General features: G+C 43.5%; 8 protein-coding genes across 8 annotated transcripts; 5 read left to right on the forward strand and 3 right to left on the reverse strand.

Moving 5' to 3' along the window:
- Positions 1–634: 634 nt before the first annotated feature.
- EAF01_005947 (uncharacterized protein) lies at positions 635–5,017 on the reverse strand (the record flags this gene model as incomplete). The annotated part of the gene is made up of 4 exons (XM_038914201.1): positions 635–879; positions 935–4,556; positions 4,605–4,784; positions 4,841–5,017. 4 exons carry the CDS (start codon positions 5,015–5,017, stop codon positions 635–637), a joined length of 4,224 nt encoding a protein of 1,407 aa, XP_038770650.1.
- A 1,760-nt stretch (positions 5,018–6,777) lies between these two features.
- EAF01_005948 (uncharacterized protein) lies at positions 6,778–8,511 on the forward strand (the record flags this gene model as incomplete). The annotated part of the gene is made up of 4 exons (XM_038914202.1): positions 6,778–7,068; positions 7,128–7,285; positions 7,343–7,874; positions 7,930–8,511. 4 exons carry the CDS (start codon positions 6,778–6,780, stop codon positions 8,509–8,511), a joined length of 1,563 nt encoding a protein of 520 aa, XP_038770651.1.
- A 917-nt stretch (positions 8,512–9,428) lies between these two features.
- Positions 9,429–11,132, forward strand: EAF01_005949 (uncharacterized protein; the record flags this gene model as incomplete). Its single annotated transcript, XM_038914203.1, has 4 exons — positions 9,429–9,751; positions 10,263–10,280; positions 10,373–10,524; positions 10,585–11,132. The coding sequence occupies 4 exons, from the start codon at positions 9,429–9,431 to the stop codon at positions 10,989–10,991; spliced, it is 900 nt and encodes a 299-aa protein (XP_038770652.1). The 3' UTR covers positions 10,992–11,132.
- Positions 11,133–11,357: 225 nt separating this feature from the next.
- On the reverse strand, positions 11,358–13,059 carry EAF01_005950 (uncharacterized protein; the record flags this gene model as incomplete). The annotated part of the gene is made up of 3 exons (XM_038914204.1): positions 11,358–12,070; positions 12,208–12,645; positions 12,696–13,059. The coding sequence occupies 3 exons, from the start codon at positions 13,057–13,059 to the stop codon at positions 11,358–11,360; spliced, it is 1,515 nt and encodes a 504-aa protein (XP_038770653.1).
- Positions 13,060–15,257: 2,198 nt separating this feature from the next.
- On the reverse strand, positions 15,258–16,011 carry EAF01_005951 (uncharacterized protein; the record flags this gene model as incomplete). Its single annotated transcript, XM_038914205.1, has 3 exons — positions 15,258–15,429; positions 15,480–15,621; positions 15,684–16,011. The coding sequence occupies 3 exons, from the start codon at positions 16,009–16,011 to the stop codon at positions 15,258–15,260; spliced, it is 642 nt and encodes a 213-aa protein (XP_038770654.1).
- A 292-nt stretch (positions 16,012–16,303) lies between these two features.
- EAF01_005952 (uncharacterized protein) lies at positions 16,304–17,455 on the forward strand (the record flags this gene model as incomplete). The annotated part of the gene is made up of 3 exons (XM_038914206.1): positions 16,304–16,745; positions 16,819–17,108; positions 17,156–17,455. The coding sequence occupies 3 exons, from the start codon at positions 16,304–16,306 to the stop codon at positions 17,453–17,455; spliced, it is 1,032 nt and encodes a 343-aa protein (XP_038770655.1).
- A 535-nt stretch (positions 17,456–17,990) lies between these two features.
- On the forward strand, positions 17,991–20,065 carry EAF01_005953 (uncharacterized protein; the record flags this gene model as incomplete). The annotated part of the gene is made up of 2 exons (XM_038914207.1): positions 17,991–19,167; positions 19,447–20,065. The coding sequence occupies 2 exons, from the start codon at positions 17,991–17,993 to the stop codon at positions 19,887–19,889; spliced, it is 1,620 nt and encodes a 539-aa protein (XP_038770656.1). The 3' UTR covers positions 19,890–20,065.
- Positions 20,066–20,582: 517 nt separating this feature from the next.
- EAF01_005954 (uncharacterized protein) lies at positions 20,583–24,152 on the forward strand (the record flags this gene model as incomplete). The annotated part of the gene is made up of 5 exons (XM_038914208.1): positions 20,583–21,397; positions 21,496–22,270; positions 22,390–23,258; positions 23,279–23,303; positions 23,360–24,152. Exons 2-5 carry the CDS (start codon positions 22,164–22,166, stop codon positions 24,150–24,152), a joined length of 1,794 nt encoding a protein of 597 aa, XP_038770657.1. The 5' UTR covers positions 20,583–21,397; positions 21,496–22,163.
- Between the last annotated feature and the right edge of the window lie 581 nt (positions 24,153–24,733).

The following is a 24,733-nucleotide window of genomic DNA, read 5'->3' on the forward strand; positions in this document are numbered from 1 at the left end:
CTCAAGGGTTTCCGGTCATCATGCAGCGTAAACCAAGACAGGGTTACACCCCATCCAACCCGCTACACGATCTCCACAGCCGAGCTAGAGGCTAACAAGAGCTGTCAAATCCAACAATCAATCAATTGTGCCAAGGTGATATTCTAGGTAATTTCAGCCTTGTTGTTTGACACGTCCTTAGCACAAATTCCGTAGTACATTTAAAATGACAACAAATTATAGCAAATAATCGCCGAGCTTATTGAATTGGTGATACTACTCAGGCAAGCTCAAGTATGAGTAGTGCATAAGGAAGGAATCATTAATTTCAAGAGAAAAAGGTTATATAATTAGCAGGATCAAGAAATTCAACCAACGACTAATTCCGTTCTATTTTTTCCCTAGAAGTACTATGTGTGTAAACAGGTTGGGTAACTTAGGTATAAATTAATTACTTGTTATAAACTGGGCTCGAATTTTGCCTAGCTTCTAGACCAATCGATAGTGCTCCTGTCCATTTTTAACCCCTTAAAATGCTAATTTTATGAACCCCCGAGAATTTGTTTACATGTTTTAGAAAGAGACATCGTAGCTCGTCTATCAGATTGATCCCTCAGCCCACTTCAGCTAAACCTCAAAAAAATCCCACCTCTCATCATCTTCGATTCATTTCTGCCGTGTGGCGCAGTTTGAATCCATTACACAATGCCTTCATATCGGGGTATTGACTTTTTAATAATTCAAAGGCATTGGGAACGATCCGTACAGCCCATGAATTAACGCGCGCTTGTTGGCCAGCTTTGAAGCACAAATGGAAATATCCAGGATGTCTAGTATCGAGACAGAAAGCATATACAGATCGCTTGGGATTGGCCTCCGTGTAGGTTGTCAACCAACGTTCTAGAAACGAAGTCAGTACATTTTTCATTAGCTGAATTGAAGGAAGTGATCTTACCTGTATCGGTTCTACTGCCCTTTTGGAATTTCTCATGCAGCATCATCTCTTCAACCTTCTTGGACATAGCCTTAACATGATCCACGATCAATTCGTCAAGATCACTGTAGTTGTATTTGTTGTTGATTCTCAGTTGTCGACCAAGGGAAAACTCATTCTCCTTTTGTAACTCTAATACATCAAGATGCTGATATACGCCGTCGGCAACTTTCCATGTAACTGCCAGATGGTCATTTCCCTTGGATGAAGGACGAATAACAGCATCTCCAGGGGCTTGTGATCCAAGATATTCCTCAGCTTGGGTGGCATTGAATGGTCTGAAAAGAGGATGCTTGACAACTCTTTGAACGCGGCCTGTGGCCTTGTCTTTTTCGCGGAGCTCCTCTCTATCCTTTTGCTCTTGATGTATATCCCATGTACTTATATCGCGGTCAATGCGTCTCCTGTATGGTCGCATTTGTGATTCGCGTAGAGATAATCTGGCAGCAAAATTTCGTCGATCAACGTCAAGTAACTTAGCTTGAGCAGTTTGGCCCACGGAAAATAGACGGTTCAAAGAGGCGTTGGAATTATCGGAGCCATCGTCTTTCTCGACACGGCCTTCGATTCCGGAATCCAGCTTAGCGATGATGAAATCGTCCTTTGCTACTCTGATGTTGACAGATACAATCATGCCTTCGCATAACGACTCATGAGTTTCTCCAGTTAACATGGTAAAGATTTCGTCATCAGACAACATGCCAAAGTTACGGCGCAATTCTTCGTATGGCGCCAACAACTCAGCGCGAATGGTCTCGAGCGTTGCACGTTTGCGTTGGTTGTAATTTTTCTCTAATTGATCGGCATACTCTTCAAGAATCAGGTCATTCACCTTCTCTTGCTCATCATCCTTAATGAGCTTCCGGACAATGGCTCCCGGTCCTCCCTCGTCTACTTCTGCCTTGACGTCTTCTTCATCAAGCTCGAGTGCATCGGCTGCCATCTTCCTACCGAGTTCGTAGTCCTCTGGATGCACACGTGTATTGTCAAGATAGTCAGAAGCAGGATTTGCACTTTCGTACTCCATGTATAGGAAACTGGCACAGTTGTTCCAAACTCTTGGACCTACGACTGGCAATTTGTTATTGTCTGGATCACCCACAAGTTCTTCACGAGTGTTCACCACTCCACCATTGGCATTGATAGATTTCAGGACAGCGGTAGCCTTTCGAGGACCAAGACCACAGATAAAAGGTAAAAGATTTGCTGTATAAGCGTCATTAACCGCTTCGTTGATATTGACACCACAAAGATTGACCATGTCAACCATTGCAGTTTCCAATTGTCTTCGAAGCTTATCCTCTGGCAACAACTGTTGAGATGGGTGGAAGGATAACGAAATAATGTCCTTTCCAAGGGCTGCGTACTCCTTCATTGGGTTCTGGAGATATTTGGCCAAGCCAACACAATATCTAGCGAGTGGAGCAAATGCAGGGTGATCGACAGCGGCTCTTGGACTGTCTTTATAAAGCCGGGCAACTTCGTCATTCACGACGATAATGTCTAGAGGCTCACTTCGCTCACCATCACCATCTTCATTATCAAACTCATTTCCTCGCAGAGAGTGTTCCTGCACCAATTCTTTGAGACTCGATACAAGCTTATGAGTCTCAACAGAGAAGCCACTGACTCCAAGAACATCAGGTTTCTTCCTGCGCACCAAATCGACAAACGCCTCTCTAGCTCTTTGGTCTCTAGAAAGATTGTCAAACTTTCCGTGGTCCAGGACCCGACCGTCCTCTTCAACGTAGGCCCAGCATACGGCGTCACGATTGGGGTCACCATTGCCATTAGATAGAGCAAGCACTCGAGGAATGGTACCCAGAACCATGCCTCTCGGCTTGTATGGCGCCTGGTCAAGCTTTCTCGAGTATTCTTCTCGACAGATCTTGAGGATAGAATCTTGGCACTCTGTTCGCATGCTTTCTTTGACTCCTTTTGTGATAGTCCTTTCAAGCTTTGAAAATGCCATGTCGAGAACTTTCTGTCTTTCATCATTCCACGCATCAGCAACCTCACTGTAGTTGTCCGACCTGAACTCGGTAAAGATTTGTCTTCTGAAATCACGTTCATTTTGGAGAGATACTCGAACCTCAAGCAATCCTTCTTCTTCGGCTCTCAACATCTTCAGGAACATTTCAGGCTTGCTTGCAATATCCATGAAAGTCTGGTTCCTGAGATACTTTAGTTCGTAGTAAGGGTGTTGTTCGTCGATTTTTTTGAGACCCTTTTCCGTTCTAGCACAGCTGACGAGTCCTTGCATATAATGATGTTTTCTGAAGTGCTGGCGCATCTTCGGGCTCATGAAAAGTTCCTCGGCGAATAAACTTCGTGCTGCTACCAAGACTCCATCGCCCGTAGGAAAATCTTCTGGGCTAGCCAGAGTATCGGCGAGATCGATTGGGCTCAAAGGAGGATCTTCTGTGTATTTTTTGCGGCCTTCCATCAAAACATTCCCAGCAACCTCGTCGGCCGTGATTCCATAAGCTCGCACGAGTTCATAAGCCCTGCTTTTACGAACACGATCAAATCTTGATGCTTTGTTGCCAGCTCGCTTTTCTTTGACTTCACCGTTGGAATCTTGCAAAGACTTGATTTCCGAGGAGTATTGAAAATACAGGTAATCCTGGATATCTTGAAGCTCTTCCATAGTTTGGGCGTCCGGTAACATTTGCTCAAAGGTTGCATCACTAATACCAACGGCCAACTTCAGGTTCTCATAGGTCTTGTCTAGAACGTTACGCTTCTCGATCAGTGCCCTAAACTTCAAGTCGAGTTCCAAAATGCGCCAAAGGTCGTCTTGGTTCAGGAGCTTGTCTGCGCTTACTTCGTATTCAGGCGCATCTGGGTTATCCGATCGCGTTTTATTTTTTCTGGCATGGATGAGATAATCCTTTCGATGTTGGAACACATAAGGAACTTCGACTTCATCCACAACAAAAAACTCCAAGACTTTGCTAATCGCTTTGGTGAATGGGACTTGCATATCTCCGTTGAAGTTCTTTTTTGGCCAAATGAGACTCGTGATCCATCGAGCTTCCTCTTTGAATTGTTCGTCGGTGATTTGTAGATGTTTGTAAGGTTTTCGATCGAGCTGGAAGCGTTCCGGTTCATCGGAGTACCGAATATAGTTATCCTCATCTGTAAGTAACTTTTCTGCAAGCTGCGAAGGTTCGAAGACATCCTTTAGTTCAAGGTTCTGGTCCCCAGCTTCGGCTGCCTCGGCCTCATCCTCCAAAGCAAGAGCCCAGTCGTAATCCTCGCCATTTCCAAAGATGGCTTCCATATCATCCAAAGCATCCTTATCGAGACCTGATGCTTCCGCACCACCAACGTAACCCTTTTCTCTTGGACGGGCTACCTCTCTTTCCTCGGCAAGTCTGTCTCTTTCATCGTCCTCAAGCTCGTCTTCTTCGATGAAATCTGCGAATTCATCAATACGATGGTCTGGGCGTGCGAAAGATCGTTCATAATCGTGTGGCGCATCTTGTTCTTCATCATCAGAGAAGATTTGGTCCAGGCCTCGCTCTCGCTCCTGATCGTTGTCTTCTCGGTGGCCACGCTTAAGACGTTTAAACTTTGGCTGCATAAAAGTTAGCTCAGTAGGTAGAAATGTACGGATGTAACAAACCTGCTGTGTTGTCTTTCTCTCCCATTCTGGATTTGCTTCTCCAATGAGATCCAAATCTTCGTCATCCAAACCCTCTTCTTCACGCTGCTCTCTGCGGCGCTTCTTTTCTCTGCGGCGACGTCTATTTCTCGCATCATCATCGTCCTCTTCATCTTCATCTACGATGAAACCTTCTCGAATCTAGTGACGTGTCAGTAATAATGCGCAAATGGTGATCGGGAAGGAGAGCTATGTACTGCACGAGCTGCCTCCTCATCGTCATCATCTTCTTCTTCACTTGAATCATCTTCCAAGCCTCCGTTCTGTCTTCGGGGTCCCGCAGAACGAGCTTCACCAGTTTCCTCGTCGAATTCCTCGTCATTCTCCTCTTCGTCAACCTCAACGTCACCGTCAATCAGATCGCGCATACTCATGATTGCGGTGTTCTTTGCTGGGGTTTTTTCGTAATTGTTAAGGAAAATACTGAAGGCAATAAGATCACAATTGCTGCATACAAGGCGATTGCGATAATTTCATGTAAGGAAATTGTAGTTGAAAGCTGACAATGACCTGAAAGAACCGCCTTTTGACAACTTTTTGGCAGCCTCTTAGTTCTCGCGACTGGGAGTTTATTAATTGTGGCTAGTGATGGATAGCCTCATATGTGAGGCTTAAATGGCGTACCTAACTTCCAATTTCCCCGGTCAGGTTCTAGCCACATGAGCCACACTGGAAGGGGATGGATGGCCAGATCCGCGTGGTAACTCCAGGGCTATCAGAGCAGAGAGTTTCGAACATTGTTTGTTGCTCTCACCAGAACTACAATTATTGATGACCATGAGCTTTGGGGAGATAGATATTAGCATCAGGATTGATATGCCTAGATATGTTCGTCTCAGCGAAAGATTGATATGACAATTACAGAATCTCAATCATTATGAGTGAGGTTATCTCGCTCCTTTCTCCCAGTCCAGATATAAAATCGATATCACAACTCCTTGTTGTACATATGTTTGGTGCATCTCTAACCAATACTGAAAGCTGCCTACCTACCTAGGTAGTATCTATGTACAATCTACTGGTATGCACAAGAAGCAGGGGGCAGAGGGAATGGGCTATCTGAAGGCTTCAAGTAGGTACAGATAGATACCCAGTAGTACCAGATTTCCAATAGAACTAAAACATTTCCTTGAAGAAGTAGGTATCGTTTCCTCATTACTACCTGCCCAAACACAACCATTTGTTTGGTTTGGCAAATGGATCTCCATTTACATGACACAACAGTAGCTACTATCGACCAGGTATATCTCCCATTGACTTGTATGAAATTAACGATCAGTGGGGTCATATAGTTAAGCACTCTGTATACACACAGCACAGAGCGCTTCATGCTTCAAATCTCCTGGTCTCCAACATTGGCCCCCAAAGCTGTCTTCACATTCTCATTCGTTCAAATGATAAACGCGCCTGCCAAATAATGCCCAATGCAAACTTCTCTGTTAGAAACTTAAATTGATGAGACAAGCACGAACGAATAGCTTCACCAGGGACGAAAGTACACACTCATGACATGGGCAATATTACTGTGAGTAAGTATTGTAAATATGGTATTATATACCTGCCTAGCTAGATAGTACGTGTTGGAACGGCCTATTAGATGAAATATCAACCCCTCTCTGAGAAGCATTTGCCCAATACAATACAATACAATCACAACCATTCAGGGGTAAAGACATTTTCCATTGATTTTTTAACACCACTTGGGTACTTTTTCATTGTTCCATTTCCTAAACAATATTTCCCAATTGAATTTCTCTTCAACCGCGCCTCCACGTTCTTATTACAGTAGTAGCTGCCATAGCGCCAAACCCAAACGACTGTCCCGCTTTCACTTTGTCCCTCCACCGAATCCCATAATCCTCGACGACAAGTGAACTATCTACCTTATTCGATCTCCTGATTATTTCGTCTACTTTGAATAATCATCCATAATAGGGGCTGAAGGAATATCTACCAAACACCCATCCTCTCACTCATCATCATTGCTTTCGATTTCTTGCTCATACGCTCGTGCAGATAGCACCTTTTTCAAGCGCCAACTGGGAAAATCGTCCCTAGAACTTTGCGCGATTCTAAAAATTCATCTCATCTCGACATCAGTCAATACTTCTAGCCTCTAGGCCATCATTACAAAATGTCAGACGGTATTGGCTCGGTGCGCACATTGAAGAGGAAGAATGTGAAAGGTCTAGCATTGAATGCACCCCCACCTCGTGCTGCGGCACCATCCGAGAGTGATATTCAGATTCCTGGTGGAGCTAGCAGTGAAAGTAGTAGACAGACCGCACAACTAGAGATTGGGATCGAATACAAGTTGGATCTGAAGAGGGAGGATTTAGAAGTTCTAAAAGACCTCGGCCATGGAAATGGAGGAACCGTTAGCAAAGTCAGACATATGGCTACAGGCACGGTCATGGCGAGAAAGGTATGCTGGCACAAACTCTCGATGACTCAAGCTGTAAACAATCGCTTATGCAAACATAGGTTATACATGTCGAAGCCAAAAAGGAAATGCGTCGTCGAATCGTTCGAGAGTTACAAATTATGTACGACTGTAATTCGGAATACATCGTCAACTTTTATGGTGCATTCTTGAGCGATAACAACGATGTCATCATGTGTATGGAATATATGGATGTTGGGTATGGTTGCTAGGAAAAGACTTCATGATTAGAACACTGAAGCTAACTTCTTGTCAGATCTTTAGATAGAATCTCGACACATTTCGGTCCTGTTCGAGTCGACGTACTTGGAAAAATCGCAGAAGCTACTCTCGGAGGTCTCACGTATCTTTACATCAAGCATCACATCATGCATCGAGATATTAAACCATCCAATATCCTGGTGAATTCGAAGGGTCAGATTAAGCTGTGTGATTTCGGTGTTTCAGGAGAATTGGTCAATTCAGTGGCAGACACCTTCGTTGGAACATCTACATATATGGCACCAGAGAGAATTCAAGGACAAAAATACACTGTCAAGTCTGATGTGTGGAGTTTTGGTCTCGCTATTATGGAGCTCGCAATTGGAAAGTTTCCATTCGATGCTAGTGAGCACTTATCTGATGGAGATGGAGCACCATCGGGTATCCTTGACCTTCTTCAACAAATTGTCTATGAGCCTGCGCCAAGGCTACCCAAGAGCGAAGCATTCCCTCAAATTCTTGAAGACATGATCCAGAAATGCATGTCCAAGACCCCAGAAGAGAGGCCAACCCCTCAAGAGCTTTATGTGAGTTTCAATTTCTAGCATCAATGTTAAGGTTTTATATACTAAAAATTGATAGGAGCGTGAACCTTTCGTCCAAGCTGCCAAGCGAACCCCCGTGGATCTTCGTGAGTGGGCCGTCAGTATGTTAGAAAGAGACAACCGCAAGTCACATCTTGCACCTCAATTATCGCCAGCGAGTAGAGATGTCCTACGCGGCGATGATTCACCTAATGCTTCGCAAACGCCTACATCAGGAGATATTCCTATCAAAAATGCCGATCCACGTTCCTCAGTAACCTCTCCGCAATACAACGAAAACCATAACCCAAGATCTCGCTCACCTACTAAGAATGGTAGTATTTCGGGTCGAGGAGGCGTAGCTTTCCACCCTAGTCTACCTATAAGAGGCAGCACCACCAACTCGATACCAAAACTTGCAGCACTGAACGCACCTGACCCACATGAGGGCAATGGTCCATCTAGCGCAAATACACCCAATTTTACCACCACGACCCTTCCAATGCGTCCAGCTCCAGCAGGTCCCTTACCACCACCACCCAGAAAACATTCCGAAGACAACAGCCATAAAGAAAGTCGGCGTCAGGCAACCTTTGGTAATGGCCTATATGGCTCAGGCTATGCAGCCCAGGGTTCATAATTCTAATCTCAACATAATGCATTGATATATTTGCACAATTTTTCTCATATCATTATGGAGCGAAGGCATCTTTTCGGAGCGTCGCATTCTCAAATGTGCAGCAAATTGATATAACAAGATTCTGGCCGGATCCAGCTAGCAGATACGTCGCCAAATCAGACATATATCTTGTCTGTGGATGTGGAAAATCTTCTCTGTAGCAAGTAGGGATCTGTTAATGTAGTGTAGATAGTTTGCTTTGTCTTCCGCGTGTTTAAATGGTGGGGGCATTGGAGGGAGGGAGGAAGCGATGCCTGAAATTTCAAAAGAAAGCGAAACATAGGAATAGGAATATAGTTAAATACTGCGGTACACAGACTCTTGGGACGTTGTTACAAAGCGTTTTATTATATCACTCGGAAGAATCTACTTGTTGTCTGTATTTGGCTTGGCCTTAATTGATAATGCGTGCTTGATGGTGAGGAGCTGATATACCTAATTCAATGCTTGAGACCTTGGCAAGAATGAAATTGAGTGATATGAATACGTAGGTAGTTGTTGTGTTCATCAAAAGTCCTTACATAATTGATTGTCTTGTAGTTGATCTTAGATATAACTTTACTGATAGTGGAGATATCTCATCTAGTGACAATGATTTGATAGCAATCATCCGTGATTCTCTATACTTTTGAAGTTAGTATTCTGCAGACTCGAATGGGCGGGTGCAAGACTCGCAATATCATCCATATCACCATACACTGACTCAAAACCTTTGCAATATATGCCGTGAATGAAATCAGAGTGATGCTGAAGCGCTAGTACTCTACGTGGGCAAGGTGGGGTTCCTGACCCCACCTACCCCCGCCACTTCTATCTTTGGCCGATGTCGATATATCCATTCTTGATCTCACAGATTTTTGATGAAAACCTAATATATGATGAGTATTCATTCTAAATACTTCTTGTCATTTGTTAGATTAGCGCCTAGATCTATTGTTGGGAGGAAATTGTTTTCGGTAGGGAACCTGGGAACGGAGATAAGGGACAAGGGGGTTTTGAGATCAAGTATACAGGCGAGGGTTGGTAGTAAGAGAGGTTTTGGTATGATGACTCGGATATCTGGTGTAGGTGGAGGCGCGGGAGGAGAAGGGGAAGGAAAGGGGGTGAGAAGATTTGCTCCTTTGGGGGAGGATGGGGAGGAGGGGAAGGAGGGTGTAAGGAAGTTGAAGGGAATTATTTTTGATATGGATGGGACTTTGTGGTGAGTTTTTTTCTTCTTTCTTACTATAGGCTCGGTTTTTGATACTTGAGGTTTTGGGGAAGGGAGCATTTCTAGTTGAAAGACTGGGTTTTTGAAAAAGGGGAAAGATAGGGGAGATCAAGTTTTTGCTCTTGTTTGAAGTTTTTGAAGTGGGCGATGTTGGATAGGAGGCGATGATTTCTTTTGTTTTTATCTCCCTAGAGGGCTTTTGAAGGCTTCGCTTGTTGGTGTTGGTGTCTAGAGTTCGAAAGAACTGTTAGATAGAAGTTTTGAGCTTAAAAGGGCAGTTTGCTGGGTAACAAGATTTGATATCTTCAGGAATATGTTGCAGAATCGCGATTTCACCATTGAGTAGTCACTCATGATGTTTGTTGATATTGGAAAATATCAAAATCTAGAGCAGGGTTATTCTCTTCTAGATAGCACTCTCACTACGCTGCTTGGTTATTTACACGCATCCATCAGACTGTTCACCTTTTTTCAATTATCACAGTGCTAATTTTTTTAACAGTGAACCTCAGACATATATGTATGTACCAGACAACAAGCCCTCTTTTGTATCTCACCATACTAGGGGCTAAATTATCCCTCCATTCTTGTTTGTTCCTAATCCCACCACAGGTTCGGCCAAATGCGCGATGCTCTAGGAATAGACAAATCTATCGATATCCTCGACCACATCTATTCTCTCCCTGTATCCGAACAAGAAGCAGCACATGAAAAAATCCGCGCCATAGAACGGGAAGCAATGCTAACCCAAGTTCCTCAACCCGGTATTTCCCTCCCTTCTCTTCAGCAAAATCCGAAAATACTAACCAACCCCCGCACCCCAGGCCTCCAAACCCTCTTCACCTACCTCTCCACCCTGACTTCACCCCTCCCCCTCGCAATCCTCACCCGCAACCATCCACCCCCCGTCCACCACCTCCTCACCACCCACCTCCCCCAAACCCCCTTCTCCCCTATCATCACCCGCGAATTCCGTCCTCCAAAACCCCATCCCGCTGGCATTCTCCACATCGCGAAAGAATGGAACGTCAATCCCAAAGATACGATTATGGTGGGCGATTCGATTGATGATATGAAAGCTGGGTTTGCGGCGGGTTCCGCTACGGTTTTGCTGGGGAATAGTGTGAATGAGGAGTTGTGGGAACATGAGTGTACGGATTTGGTGGTCAAGAGGTTGGATGAGTTGGTGGAGGTGTTGAAGGGGGGATTTGTGGGGAGGATGGAAAGGTAGATGGATGTTATTGCTGGAAAGGTAGTTTGGATGTTGGAATAGGAGTGAAATTGTAAATAAGTATCATCATGGTAGTAGAATTCTCGACCGGGGATTCCACTCAAAATACGCATACAAAGAATTTCGAACCAGCTTTTCAAAAAAAAATTCTTTCTTGCTTTCGTTCAAAGATGCAAATCAATAAGTTCAAGGCAATTTTGCTTCTTCAAATTAATATATATACGTTATGTGCCAAGGTATCCTAAAAACGTGAAACAACAACTCCCAAAACTCGAAGTATCATTCTTCAGCAACCAAACCCCTTATACTGAACATCTCATCCCCTAAATACATTACCAACATTCACTCCATCTTTCAACCCCACCCCTATTCATAAGCACCACTCCCCTTCTCATCCGCCGCCAACGCCGTCAAATTTGCGTTCCCCGTCTTAATCAACGTCTTCTCCTTGGGAATCGCATCCACAACCTCCTCACTCAACCCCAACGTATCCATCACGACCTGTTTCGGCGTCAACGCCAACCATTGCGCTACACTAATATCGCTAAAGACCGGTTGTTGCAACACTTCCAAAAATACTGCATCTTCCGTCCCGGTATTTTCGATATAGTGACTATTACTCGCGGGAATGTATCCCACATCTCCAGCCGTATAATCGAAGGTTCGGGAACTGCTGGGGGCGACGTAGATGGTGATGCGGGCGGATCCGGAGAGGAAGTAATTCCACTCGTCGGATGTGAGATGCCAGTGCATTTCGCGCATGGCGCCGGGTTGGATGGTGACGAGGGCGGCGGCGAAGTTGGAGGCGATGGGGAAGGTGGTTGTGTCGATTATTTTTACGGAACCCCCGGGGACGGTGTAGGGGGCTTGTTGGGAGAAGTGGTAGGTATATGAATCTTTTTGGGGGAGGGGACCAGCGGCGCTGGTTTGGTTTTGAGTGGAAATGTTGGCGGGAGCGGGTGTGCCGTTGAAGATGTATAGTTGATCTGAGGGGAGGTTGTCAAAGGAGGAGACCGGGGTTTGGAAGTTTTTAGAAAGTACGGATTTGGGGTTGCGAAGAAACATTTCGGAGACCAGGACTAAATCGGGGATTAGTTATTGTTATTTTGTAAGTGCTCAGTGGTGCATTCATGGACTCGAGACGGTTCTAAATGGAAACCACAGTCCGCCTCGGACATCGAAGAATGTGGCCTTACAAAGGAATGATTATACTTACAAGTGCCATCTTCCGAAAAGTCTCCCTCGTCGAAGATCAACAGGAATTCACAACCCTCATCCAGAGCTTGAATGGAATGTGGAACACCAGCTGGAAAGAACCACACGTCCCCTGCGCTAACATCGTCGATGAAGCTTTCACCCTTTTCATTAACAGCAGATAATCTTACGCTTCCTTTCAGCACCAACGACCATTCATTTGCTGTATGCCAATGCAACTCTCGGTATGCCCCTGGTGCGAGACGCATATCAACACCAGCCATCTCAGTCGCGGAAGGTAGCTGATCAGTGTTTTGCTGTCGTGCCCATCCTGATTTTTTACCACTGCCTAATCTATTACGAGATAAACTCATTGGCCATTGTGCTTGTGGTACATCACCACTGTCTGTTCCTGGTGGTGCAAAAAGATCAGGGTTTAACCTCTGATATTCATATGTTTCTACAATACTGTTAGATTTGCATTGATTCCAGGTGTTTCATTCAACTCACGTGATCCAGGGTCTGTTTGGCCTGTTGACCCTCGAATAGGTTGTGCATTCGGAACGCTATTGAAATCCAAATATAAACCTAGGTCTGCATCTGCCTCCTGACCATTCACCATTGGTGCGTTCGAGACGATGGCAGAATTCTCTCTAGACATAGGAGATGGTTTTGCAGCTTCGCCTAGTAATGATTTATCACCATAAAGTGATCCGGTGGCGGCAGTGACTGTAGGCACTGGTGCCGATACACCGGCAACAGCTACTGATTGTTCGCCATAACTCATCTGAGGTTTAGGGGCAGGAGCTGAAAGGACCATTGGAAGAAGCCCAGCCGCCACAAATGAACCGAGGAGGAGAATTATTGGATGCATTGTAAACGGATGTTTTATTATCTTTTGTCTGCTTAGAGAAAAGACGAAGAGGTATTCTCTGTCCTTATATATTCCTTGAAAGTAGGAACGAGATCAACTTCGTCATATAAGGATATCACAAATGTCTATCAACATGAGCCATGGCTAAATCGTCAGCAACATTATAAGTAGCTAGTTCAAAAAGTGCATGTGAACGGTAGATCTACACCAGTCAACTTCCGAAATCCCGATGAAGAAACCTGCTGAGGAGCAATTCGTATGCACTCCAAGTACACATAAAGATTGACTAATCAATCAATGGCGTTGAGGCGTGCCGTCTCTAGTTTGTTAGTCGTGAAAATACGCCGATTGACTTGGCAGTACCAAGGAAGCATGACAGTACATAGATATCTAGAAGTTTTCACGTGAAATCCAGAAGGAAGTGTGAAATCTTCAGAAGTTCCATCTACCGAACCGCCACTAGACGCTGTACATTGCTGGTTAATGTCTTAGTCCTAGTATCAATGAATCATGATCACATATATCTTGTTTCTGTCCAAACACCCGACTAGAAGAACGCTTGCTCAACTGTTCCCCACGGTTACCACAGGGGTTACTAAGACTAAGAAAGTTAAGCTTTCAGTGCCGGGCTACCGCAGTGCCGATCAGTAACATTCATGGCACTTGAAGCATGAAGATAAAAACAATGAAGATCATCGCTCGGGGACATTCCGTTAATTTCGGGATGAAGAAGGAAATGTTGTGTATACACTATCCCCTAGACCGCCATCTTAGGACTCCTTTACAACCCGTGCACTAGATAAAAACATTAATAACTTTACAAATAATATAATAAAATAAAGATTTTAATATTGAATTCAAAGAATAATAAATATTAATAAATAAATTAAATATATTAAATACAAATACATTTTTTCATTGAACAACAATTATAATATGATTTTATACTTATTATTATATTTTTTTATTATAAAATAAAAAACATTTATAAATGATTTATAATTAAAAACAAATATTAAACCGAATTTTCAACATTTATTTAAAAATATATAGGATATATATATGTTCTTATAAGATATAAAGAATAAATTATTAACTTATATTAAAATAATAAATGTTTAATAATTATCTCTAAAAAAGCGTTTTCAAATAATAAGAATCCTCAAAATTCATATGTTTTGATTAGTCAAAACATCTTTGTATAAACGAGGAGTCCTAAGATGGCGGTCTAGGGGATAAGCGAGGAGTCCTAAGATGGCGGTCTAGGGGATATACGATATATGCGAGATGCAGCATACCTCGCTGACCTCAATACCTTCCTACAATGGCAGCAGCTTCGTAATGAGTACCCCCGCAAATATAGACTAGGATCAGTGCAGGTACGAAAGCGTAAAGAGAAGCAATCTGATTACGCTGGTTGAGAAAACGTGGAGAGTAATCGCCTGCAGGACTTGGCATCCTTGAGTCGGGTTGTTGGTTCCACAAGCTTTGATTATGATTTGAAAGAGTTCTTGGAAGAATCAACGAAACTATGCAGAGTACCAAATCGCGAACTACTCACTGGGCTCCCGATGTGAAGGTCATTCACTCCTATGTTATCTCCAGGATGTATCAGTGTTGCCAATATTCATGAAACCCGAGTGAGGATTACGCGTAACGAAGAGATTGTTATAAGTATAGCTTGAACCTATTCGTTGGGAAATTTATGATTGGAAGAAACATGGTGTAACTGATAGGAGAGTTGTTGAATAAATTCGCGTATCGTGCCAAGCATTCATCCACCTGATCAACGTGCCCATCAATTTTATGCACGCACGATGCACAATGCTAGGATGACTTCACATTTACCCATCTGGACAAACGATGTAATTCATGTTATGACGACTACATTCATTCTTAGGCAATTGATCGCAACACTGAACGTTACACCACAACCACAACTTCACCTCCCAAATGTATTATGACGATTCAATGCAAGATGAGTCCGAAATCCCAAGCTTCTTCCGAGCTTCAAGGTCTGACATTCCGAGATCTTTTTCTGACAGAATTCTTATTGTGTTGAAATCCACAAAACTATCGTGTGAACTTGAGGGTATCTTGCAATCCAATCCAACTCCAGTGACCGAAATGAGCCAGGCCTCTCCCAATAACTCCACAATTATGATTTCATAAAAATATACTTGGGACTTCCTTCAACATTAGTCCAATACACTTCTAACCTCCTCTTCATAATTGGCAGCTTCGTCGAGTACTGGTGCAATACTAGGGTTTTCGTGTCCCCTCCAGTTCTTACGTCCCTGCAAATCTTTCGATGCGTCTAATTTGCCATTCTTCCTTTTCTCTACTTTGCGAATGGCATCTTCTAAGCCCCTAAATTCAATCGTATTAGTCCGTTGTTCTCGTGATCCAAATTTACCTACCTAGGTCCCGATGCCTTGGTGACGTAGCCTTGTCTTTCCAGCTCATCTGCCAATTCTACTTGGTGATTATCGAGTAGTGAAGTGTTGGGCACTACGATGAGGGGTACATCGACTCGGAGTGCATCCAGAATTGTTCCCGAACCTATAATATCTCAACATCAGTCACTTTCTTAATGCCCCGTGGTCGTTTGAGAATCTACTAACCTGCGTGTGAAATCACTACTCCTTCTAAACTCTCCCCTGTGCCATAAAATCCTCCTCTTTTACATTGTCGCATTTCGTGCCCTAATCCGTTACGGTCAAAATCGAACACTTCTACTTCGAGCCCAGATCCCTTCTCCGCTGGTATATTGTTTTTCCAGTATTCGGCATCGGGCCCAGCTTGTACTCTTAATTTCGTATATCCTTCCTTAGCTAGTGCCTGCAAAGTATGTGATGCGAACACTTCCTCGATGAGCTCTTTAAAAGTCGCAGTCGCGCCGACTGTAACGAAAGCGACCTTTGGCGGTGCGCCTCCTGAAGTTAATTCCATGACTGGATGATGGGAATAACAATTAGCTAATGATTGAGCTCTCTGTTAATAAGTATGGGTTTCTACCAGTACTATTAAAAGTACGATGTAGTTCATTGGATATCTCTGCTCCAATAATCGTGACTCTCGGATTAATTGATTGATCTGCTTCGGTACTTGGAGTTTTCCCGAAGTACGATTTAGGTGGGATGATAAACCACTAGTCTTTGATAGGTTAGGGCCAAATTGTTTAATTCGGGACGATTTCCATCTGGAGGTTCAAGATTCAGAAGAACCAGCCATAATCACCACAATGGCCACGGCCTTACAAAGTCTGCGTATGACAGTGCGATGCTGCTCATGCAGAAGTATTACCTCCAGATACACCAGTAAGCCAATCGCTCAACGGAGGCTATTTTCAATCACACCAAGACAATATAAAATCGATCCGAAATTTAAGGAACTTCAGGAAACCGAACCAGACGAGGATGAATTCATGGAAGAGATTGACGATTTGTTCGAGAATGCGGGTGCCCGACATGCAAATAATTTACCATCTTATGGATTTGACGAGGGTGTGAAGAAGAAGTTGAAGCCTACCTTTTTAAACATGGGAGATCCAGAACCGTTTGATGAGGACGACAGAGAGGATGACCACGATGATATCACGACTTTGGCGCATATGGAATTAGAACAGGTCAGAGAAATTAGACATTATAATAGGTTGGCCGCTTGGGAAATGCCAATGTTGAGCAGTGAGTTCATTTTACATTTACTTGAAGGGACAAACCCGGAACATGACTTTTTTTTCTAACAAGTAATATATAGAATTGGCAAAACCATTCGTGCCGCCTTCAGCTGAAACTCCTTTACGATTCAGATACACTTCATACATGGGCGAGCAACATCCAGCAGAAAAGAAAGTTGTTCTGGAATTCTGTCCTGCAGACATGCCAGGACTGACGGAAGTCCAAACGGACAAACTCAGAAAATTGGTTGGGCCAAGACTCAACCCAGAAACGGATATTGTTAAAATGAGTTGTGAAATGTACCCATCACAGGCCCAAAACAAGAGATATCTTGGTGACATGGTGGATTCATTATTGGCAGAAGCAAAGGTATGTGATATCATATCGTTGAGATGTTCAGGAACTAATATAAACAGACTGGCGATACTTTCGAAGATATTCCATTAAATACACGCCATCACGTTTTCAAAGTGAAGCCGAGATTCCCTGTAGAATGGAGATTAACAAAAGAGAGGAAGCAAGAACTAGCAGACTATCGCCAAAAGATGATGGAGACAGACTTGAATCGGGAACACATTGGTCAACTTGTGGATGGAGTTGAAACAATTCGACACAGACTGGCTAATCCGATAGCTAAAGAACCGGTTCCTGAAACTGTTGCAGCTGGCGGAAGGATAACCGGGAACAAGAAGGTTGGTGTCAAGAGGATAGTATAAAAGTCACTGCAAAATATGTAAGATACTGTATGTACAAATTAAGCCATCTAAATTGGAGGGGCTACTCTAGTTGATTGACATGTAGGGGATGAAGCAAGTGATACCCCCGGTTTGATGGCCCAATGTAGGCGTCGTCCGCACATCGGGTCGAACAATTTGTATTTCCGACTCGGAGCAATTCTTAAATATTAAAATGTGAAATATACCGAATTAGACTGTTTTCCGAGCTGCATGGCACATGTGAAATTGTAAATATGGTTGTAGGACCATATAATTGCCCCGACCCCGCTGATCTTTACGGCCGGATGAGGCAACCTGCCTCGGTTTAGATACCTAATGGAGAGGAGCACCAAGAGCTTCGAACTATATCAATTAGCCAGTTGGTCAACTTGCTTCGATTTTGTAATTGCTCTCCACACCTTTGAGATTAATCAGAAATCTGGATTCTCATTAAACATTTAAGTTCTTCAACAGTTCTTCAATCAAGCTCGACCATTAAAATACTCTCACAAGGTTCTTAGTCATAGAACAAACAATGTCGTCGATTAAGATAGCTCCATTCGAGCCTAGCTCACTCGAATCTATTCCCACCACAGTTAAGCTCCTACGAACTACCTTTCGTTCACAAAAAACGAAACCAATTGAATACCGTTTGAAGCAACTTCGCAAGCTCTATTGGGCCATTGTCGATAATAGTGATGCTCTTATCGAAGCAGAGAAGAGCGATCTCGGAAAACCCGCTTTCGAAACTGTTCTTACGGAAACAGAATGGATGAAAAATGATATTATATTTGTCTGCAAGAACTTGAAGAAATGGATGAAAGACCAAGCTGCTCCGGATATGGCCCTCCAAGATACCCTATTCAGCCCTAGGATTCGCAAGGAACCTTTAGGCACGGCGTTGGTCATCGGTGCATTCAACTTCCCAGTTCAATTGGCTTTAGGTCCATTTGTTGGAGCTATCGCTGCAGGATGTACAGCTGTATTGAAGCCCTCTGAGCAGTCACCTAAGACCGCCATGATTTTGAAGAAAATTATTGAAGAAAGTCTCGATCCAGAGGCATATACAGTGGTCAATGGAGCTGTTCCCGAGACGACAGCTTTGTTGAACGAGAAATGGGATAAAATCTTTTATACCGGAGGCGAAACAGTGGGAACCATTATTGCGAAGAAGGCTGCGGAAACCTTAACACCAGTTGCTTTGGAGCTTGGTGGTAAAAATCCAGCTATCATATCAAAGAATGCGGATCCTAATCTTGCGGCCAGGAGATTATTATGGGGTAAGATTCTTAATGCCGGACAGGTTTGCATTGGCCAAAACTATGTCATGGTAGAAAAGGAGATATTAGATGCTTTTATCGAGCAACTCGGAATTGCCTATAAGGAGTTCTTCCCTAATGGCGCCAAAGCAAGTCCCGATTATGGCCGAATTGTCAACAACAGGCAATTTTTACGAATCAAAAAGATGCTTGATAACACAGGAGGAAAGATCTTGCTTGGTGGGGAGTTGGATGAAGCCGAGAATTTCATCGCACCAACTGTGGTTTTGGTTGATAATCCAAACGATTCAATGTTGGTGGATGAATCTTTCGGTCCATTGATTCCTATCCTACCAGTTGATAGTCTTGATGAAGCTATCAACATTGCTCACGATATTCACTCAACTCCATTGGGTTTCTATCCATTTGGAACAAAAGAAGAAACTGATAAGAGTATGTATAATTTTCACATAGTGTTTGGCCCATTATTCGTGCATCTAAGAGGAGACGTTTCCTAGACGATGCTATCTTCTCAAGACCAGAGATCTGGACGACAGATGACATGATATTTGATCCCATATAAAGATAGTTCTGTGTTTGCAATCAACCTCATTCTCACAACCTCTGTCTATGACAATGTTCATGAAGAACAATGTCAAGTGAGAGAGACTTTCATAACTACTATACGCAACTCACCTATCCTTTAAAGTGCCTCACTAACATCTCAACCAGTGCTCGGCAGCATTACATCTGGCGGTGCTACTGTCAACGACGCTTTCTTCCACGGTTCAATACAAACTCTTCCATTCGGAGGTGTAGGAACTAGTGGAACTGGCTCCTATAGAGGCGAGCAATCCTTCCTCGCTTTCACCCATCTCCGTTCTGTTGTCACGACCCCTAGCTGGATCGAAAAAATGCTCAATGTTCGCTACCCACCATATACCGATGCCAAACTTGCCCAATTCCTCAAATCCAGTAGGCAGAAACCAAACTTCGATAGGGAAGGTAATCAGGTTAGAGGATTGAGTTATTGGCTGGGCTTTGTGACAAGTCTTGGTGGTGAGAGTGCTAAGAGTGTGCTTATTAGGTGGGCAGTTCTCGCTTTCATTACTTATGGATCGAAGAAAGTTTGGGATATGAAATTTAGTAGCGGGCTGCCTTCTTACCTGAAATGATTTGATTCTTTCTACTAGAGAGTCTTGTTTGATTGACGCACAGAAAACGGAACGAGTGGTCATTTTGCTTTACTTATCTCCTTTTAGCACCTTCGTTTCTGCTCAAGACCAAGTAGCTTAGCAAATTCAATTTCGCACAATCATTCTACACTCAAAGACGAACATTCTACTAACCCATCATTGGTGGCCTCAAAGATTGAACAAGTAATGTGATTTCCATCTTCAATGTAACTGTTGCATATCGCAATCTCTTGGAGATTCTTGGTAGTTACGTTTCTTGTCGGGAAGATGCAGGTAAAAAGACGAGCCAAGGAGCCTTGCGAGAACTGAAGAGGACTAGAGGTGGAAAATTGAGATTTTGTTGCATATCGACATTTCTTGGGAATTTAATCTTTGTTTTGAACTTTTGATGGCGTGGTGCCAAGGGAGTTTTATCGCCAAGCTGTGTGGTTTGTCTTTTTCTTCTTTGCCTGGCCAGGTCGATTGCGTCTGTGTGTTTGACTCGCGTCAAAGGGCTAATATTTTTCATTATTTCATTCATTCATTCATACAAATGAGATTGTGTTTTAAAATTTCACGTATTTGTAAAAAAAAAAAAATCACTTTTCAATTAGATGGACATCGGGTTAAGTATTTTAACAATGTATATGAAGTTATCCATCCATCAATTTTACACAACACAACCAACATCAAAATGCAGTACAACAAGACTCACTTAAACCCGATGCCAAGAGAAACCGGAACATCAACGCCAAGATCCATCATTGCGCAACGCATGCTTGCAGATTCCGGATGGTTACGGATGCGGACGCGGGTATCCGAGTCACACTAATGAAACTGCATTCGTGTCACCGAGTAGAAATTCTCGGGCGAGTGGAATGGAAATAGGAGGATTTGAGGAGGTATAAGGAATCGGGAGGAATAGGGGTTGGGGATGAGGGAGATGGTGTTTTTGTTGCACGTCGAACGATAAGTGTTGGGCTGGGCGAGAATGGATCGTGGGTTTGAGTTTGAGAGTGGATGAGGGTCAGTGGGCTGGACGAGATTTGGAGGAGTCTTGTTTTTTGAATTGAAATATGGGAGGTTTGGTGGGATGCGATGGTTGGTATTCTCTTCATGGGCGACGTGTTTGTATGGTTATTGATTTTTTGCTTCGTTCTGGGTTTTGATATTTAGAGTGTGTATGGCATGTTTATAACAAGGTTCTTGATCAGGAAGTCCTGAGAGGAAGTCGAGACCCGAGAAAGAGCGGCGTCGAGTTCAAATGGCAGCATTGGATATTTGGAAATAAGGGCATCAAAAGCTGACGAGAGACTGTCTATTGGATGATGTCGCTATTTGAAAATTTACAGGGCCGAAAAGTCATGCTCCATATTTGATTTGAAATCATTTACTGGGAAGAAAGATGCTTGTTCGTGTACTCGAGTTGTCTATTTTGGCGGAGAATAGCTTCTTATTTCAGTACGACTATGGTCGAGGAAAAGCTTCCAGAGTCTCTCGGAATGACAGTAAGTTTCTGTGAATGCAATTTCTCTTCACTTCTCATATGCTTTCTTGTATAGAGTCTTTGGGTAGATGAGCTCACGTCGAGTTTGATATGTGGCAGAGAATCTAGGTTTCTATCAAAGGTCGGATGGTTCATCTCAGAAGACATGGGATGATGAATTCTATATACAAGTTTGGACGAAGATGAGAAAGGCTTGCACCCTTCTATGGCGTGCTATGAAAGCTTGAGCAACCCATGTCGACTGCAATCGTTCATATGCTAAGAACTGGCTGGAATAGAAGAATACAGAAAGCAAAAGCTGTTCCTTGGGAACAACTTGGGAGTGGTGCCATAAAGTCAAAATCAATGCTTTTTACAGAAATAAATGAGAGGAGTTCGACCAATGGGTGACGAAAAAAACGAGTCTAGAACTGGTCATTCGGAAGAAGATAGTAATGCGGGGTTTGAGTGAATATCAATTTTGGAAACCGAGGGGTAATTGAACATGCTTCCATCCTTCTTCTGATCCCAATCCTCTACTAAATCTGACCACCGCCGACACTCTAAGAATTTATGGATCTTGATCATTAGGCTGCATTGGTGAGCATATTGATCGAAGTCTCCAGGTCTCTATTGATGTTCCACTATACACTATCTTCTACATATTTCGTTGTTTCTCAAGTGCCTTGAGAATTTTAGCAGTTCATTGCAACCATTTTCGATCTTTTGCGGTCAAAATCATCTATTCGCTGCTCAGTTTATCTGAAATCTGCAATTACTATCAAAACATGCCTGATGTACTTGGTGCGGGGCTTCGGTGGCTCAGAGGGGAGAGAGGGAAATGTTTCAAGGGGCCTATAGAAGCTTGCGTAGGGCCAGATGTGATTGAGAGCAGGTACGCATCTTGATTATGTTTAGAATCATTTGCCTCTATTTGAATAATCAAAATCAATGGACCTATCTTGTTGGCTTCTTCCCTATCTGTCAATACTTTCGCTGGTAATTTCTTTGCAGGGAGTTACATCAAATGGCTCGAAATGTGGTATTGGAGAGCGATAGTGAAGAAGAACGTCTCAATAATCGTGCCGCCAGGTTGAAAAGACACCGAGAGAGGGTCAAACATCATACCCCTCCGGACAAATACAGCCCAGAAGGTCCATCTAGAAGTGGTACATTGATTGATTATGGCAAGACGGGTGGATATCAGAGGTCAATATGGCTTAAGGAAGGAGATCATTCGTCAGATTCAGATCGAATACCTAAGCATGACTCCCCTCTGGTGACTTTGAAAAATATAAGGAATAGTTCTGATTACCCAAATGCCAATCTGGGACCAAGCGGAAAACCATGGGGTCAACAAAGTTCTTTTTCACAGTCAGCCCCAGATGACTATTTAATACCTTACAAGAGTTATGGAAATCCACATGTGGGAAGTCCAAGAGAAGCTGCTGAATTATTGACATCGGCCAATTCCTCTGAATATGTGCCTCGCGTAGATAGAAGTGCACACGAGAGAATCAATCGACGTGGACCTCTACATTCCAACCATCGACCACCATCGCCTGGTTTAAAATTTGACCCTGTACGAGACGCCGCTGCACAAAATGATGCCGTCTCTCATCGCCATTCAAACTACGAAGCACCTATCTCACCTCGCGTCATTCCCACAAGAAAGCCTGTACCACAGCCTTATTTTCAGGATCCATCGGTAGTAAGAAAAGAAGCCAGAGACTTGAATACTAAACGCGTAGCAGAACAAGCCATAATCAATCGTCGTAATGAGGAAGAGATTCTTCGCCAACGAAGAGAGAGAAAAATTTCGAACAGCCCAGAAGAGAGTGAAGAATCACATGAAAATTACGATGATACACCCAGAGGACGACGTCGATATGAAGAGGATAAGAGACTCTTCAAGGAGCACCTAGCACGTCAAAGAAAAGATAAACTACTACCTCCCCCCTTTACCTCCCAAGCTACCTCTAAGTCTTGACCGACATCGAAGTCCACCATCCAGATCCGCCACATTACCCCCTGAATCTCCGGTTCCATTTCGACCTGTATTGCTGATGGAGGACAACGAACCTCACAATTCCTGGCTCAGCCATATAAGATCCCCACCAGATCCTCGCACGAGTATATTCATGCCTCCACCACGACGCAATACCGTCTCCTCCGATCCATGGGAAAACAATCCCCGAGCTCCACCCTACCCCGTCACCCCTCACAATTACCACCTCAACGGATACAACAATCAAAATGATGTTCAAAAACGTGCAGTACATGATGCTTTCAAAGATGTGATGCTACATGGACATGAGAGAATAGCAGGTCCTACGCCTCCTACTTTCAGGAGTTCGTATCCCGATGCAATGGAATTGTCGGGTGTTAGTCCAGAGATACGTAGGGATGGGATGAATAGACATACGGCGAGTGGAAATGAGATACGTGGTGATAGGTCACAGAGGCCTGAATTTGCGGTAAGAATAGATATGGGTGTATACCGTCCTGCCATGACTAGGGAATTGCCAGAGAAACTTGCAGACGGTGGTATAATGGGTGTTGAGAGATTAGAGGTAAATGGTGAAGGTAGACGAATAGAGGCAATTGCGGATCGAAGAAGAGAGAGACCAGTCCCAGAGATTCGTGTTCAGCATCCTACTCCCAGGTGCAAGTCAGCGGGAGCCACATGGTGTGAATATTGGGAGGACGAGAAGGAGTGCGGAGACGGAGCGATCGGTAGCGCCGAGATCGGATTATGGAGAGCGTATAAAGCATGAAAAGCATAGAAGACATGAGAAGCATTAGGAAAGTATAGATGGGGGACGCTATTTTAAAGGAGTAGATGGAAAACGGGAGAAAAGGAAGTGGTGGAGAAGAAGATCATGATTGTGTTGTGGAAAGATGGTGAGTTGAAGTTGGGCATGTTTGTTTCACGAGCTGGTTTTTCATTGAATATTGAATACGGAATAGGATTCGGCGTAAATAGTATCTCAATAATTATATTGCCTTTGGGTGTCGAAAGATAGGTAGTATAGGTAAATACATAGTTCAAGCTTTTTAATATTAGGAATAAATATGGATACATGCAAGGTTGAGATGTTGAGATGTCAAGAATGTTCACGTAGTCTACAACCCTCATAATGACAAGTAGAGAAAAGCCCATCCGGTGTAGGATCGTAGATCAAGGCTTAGCTCAATATGACTCTAGAGTGAAAAGCAAAGAGAGGCCTGTGCTAGGAAAGTCGAGTAGAGAAGTTAGCAACAATCAAACTCGACGACGATAGGTTCGGTAATTGGCAACGAGAGTACAGATTTACGGGATAAATCCAAATCCAAGATACAAACAAGACCACACTTG

Source organism: Botrytis porri (assembly GCF_014898465.1).
Source record: "Botrytis porri strain MUCL 3234 chromosome Unknown BPOR_007, whole genome shotgun sequence".
NCBI lineage: Eukaryota > Fungi > Ascomycota > Leotiomycetes > Helotiales > Sclerotiniaceae > Botrytis > Botrytis porri.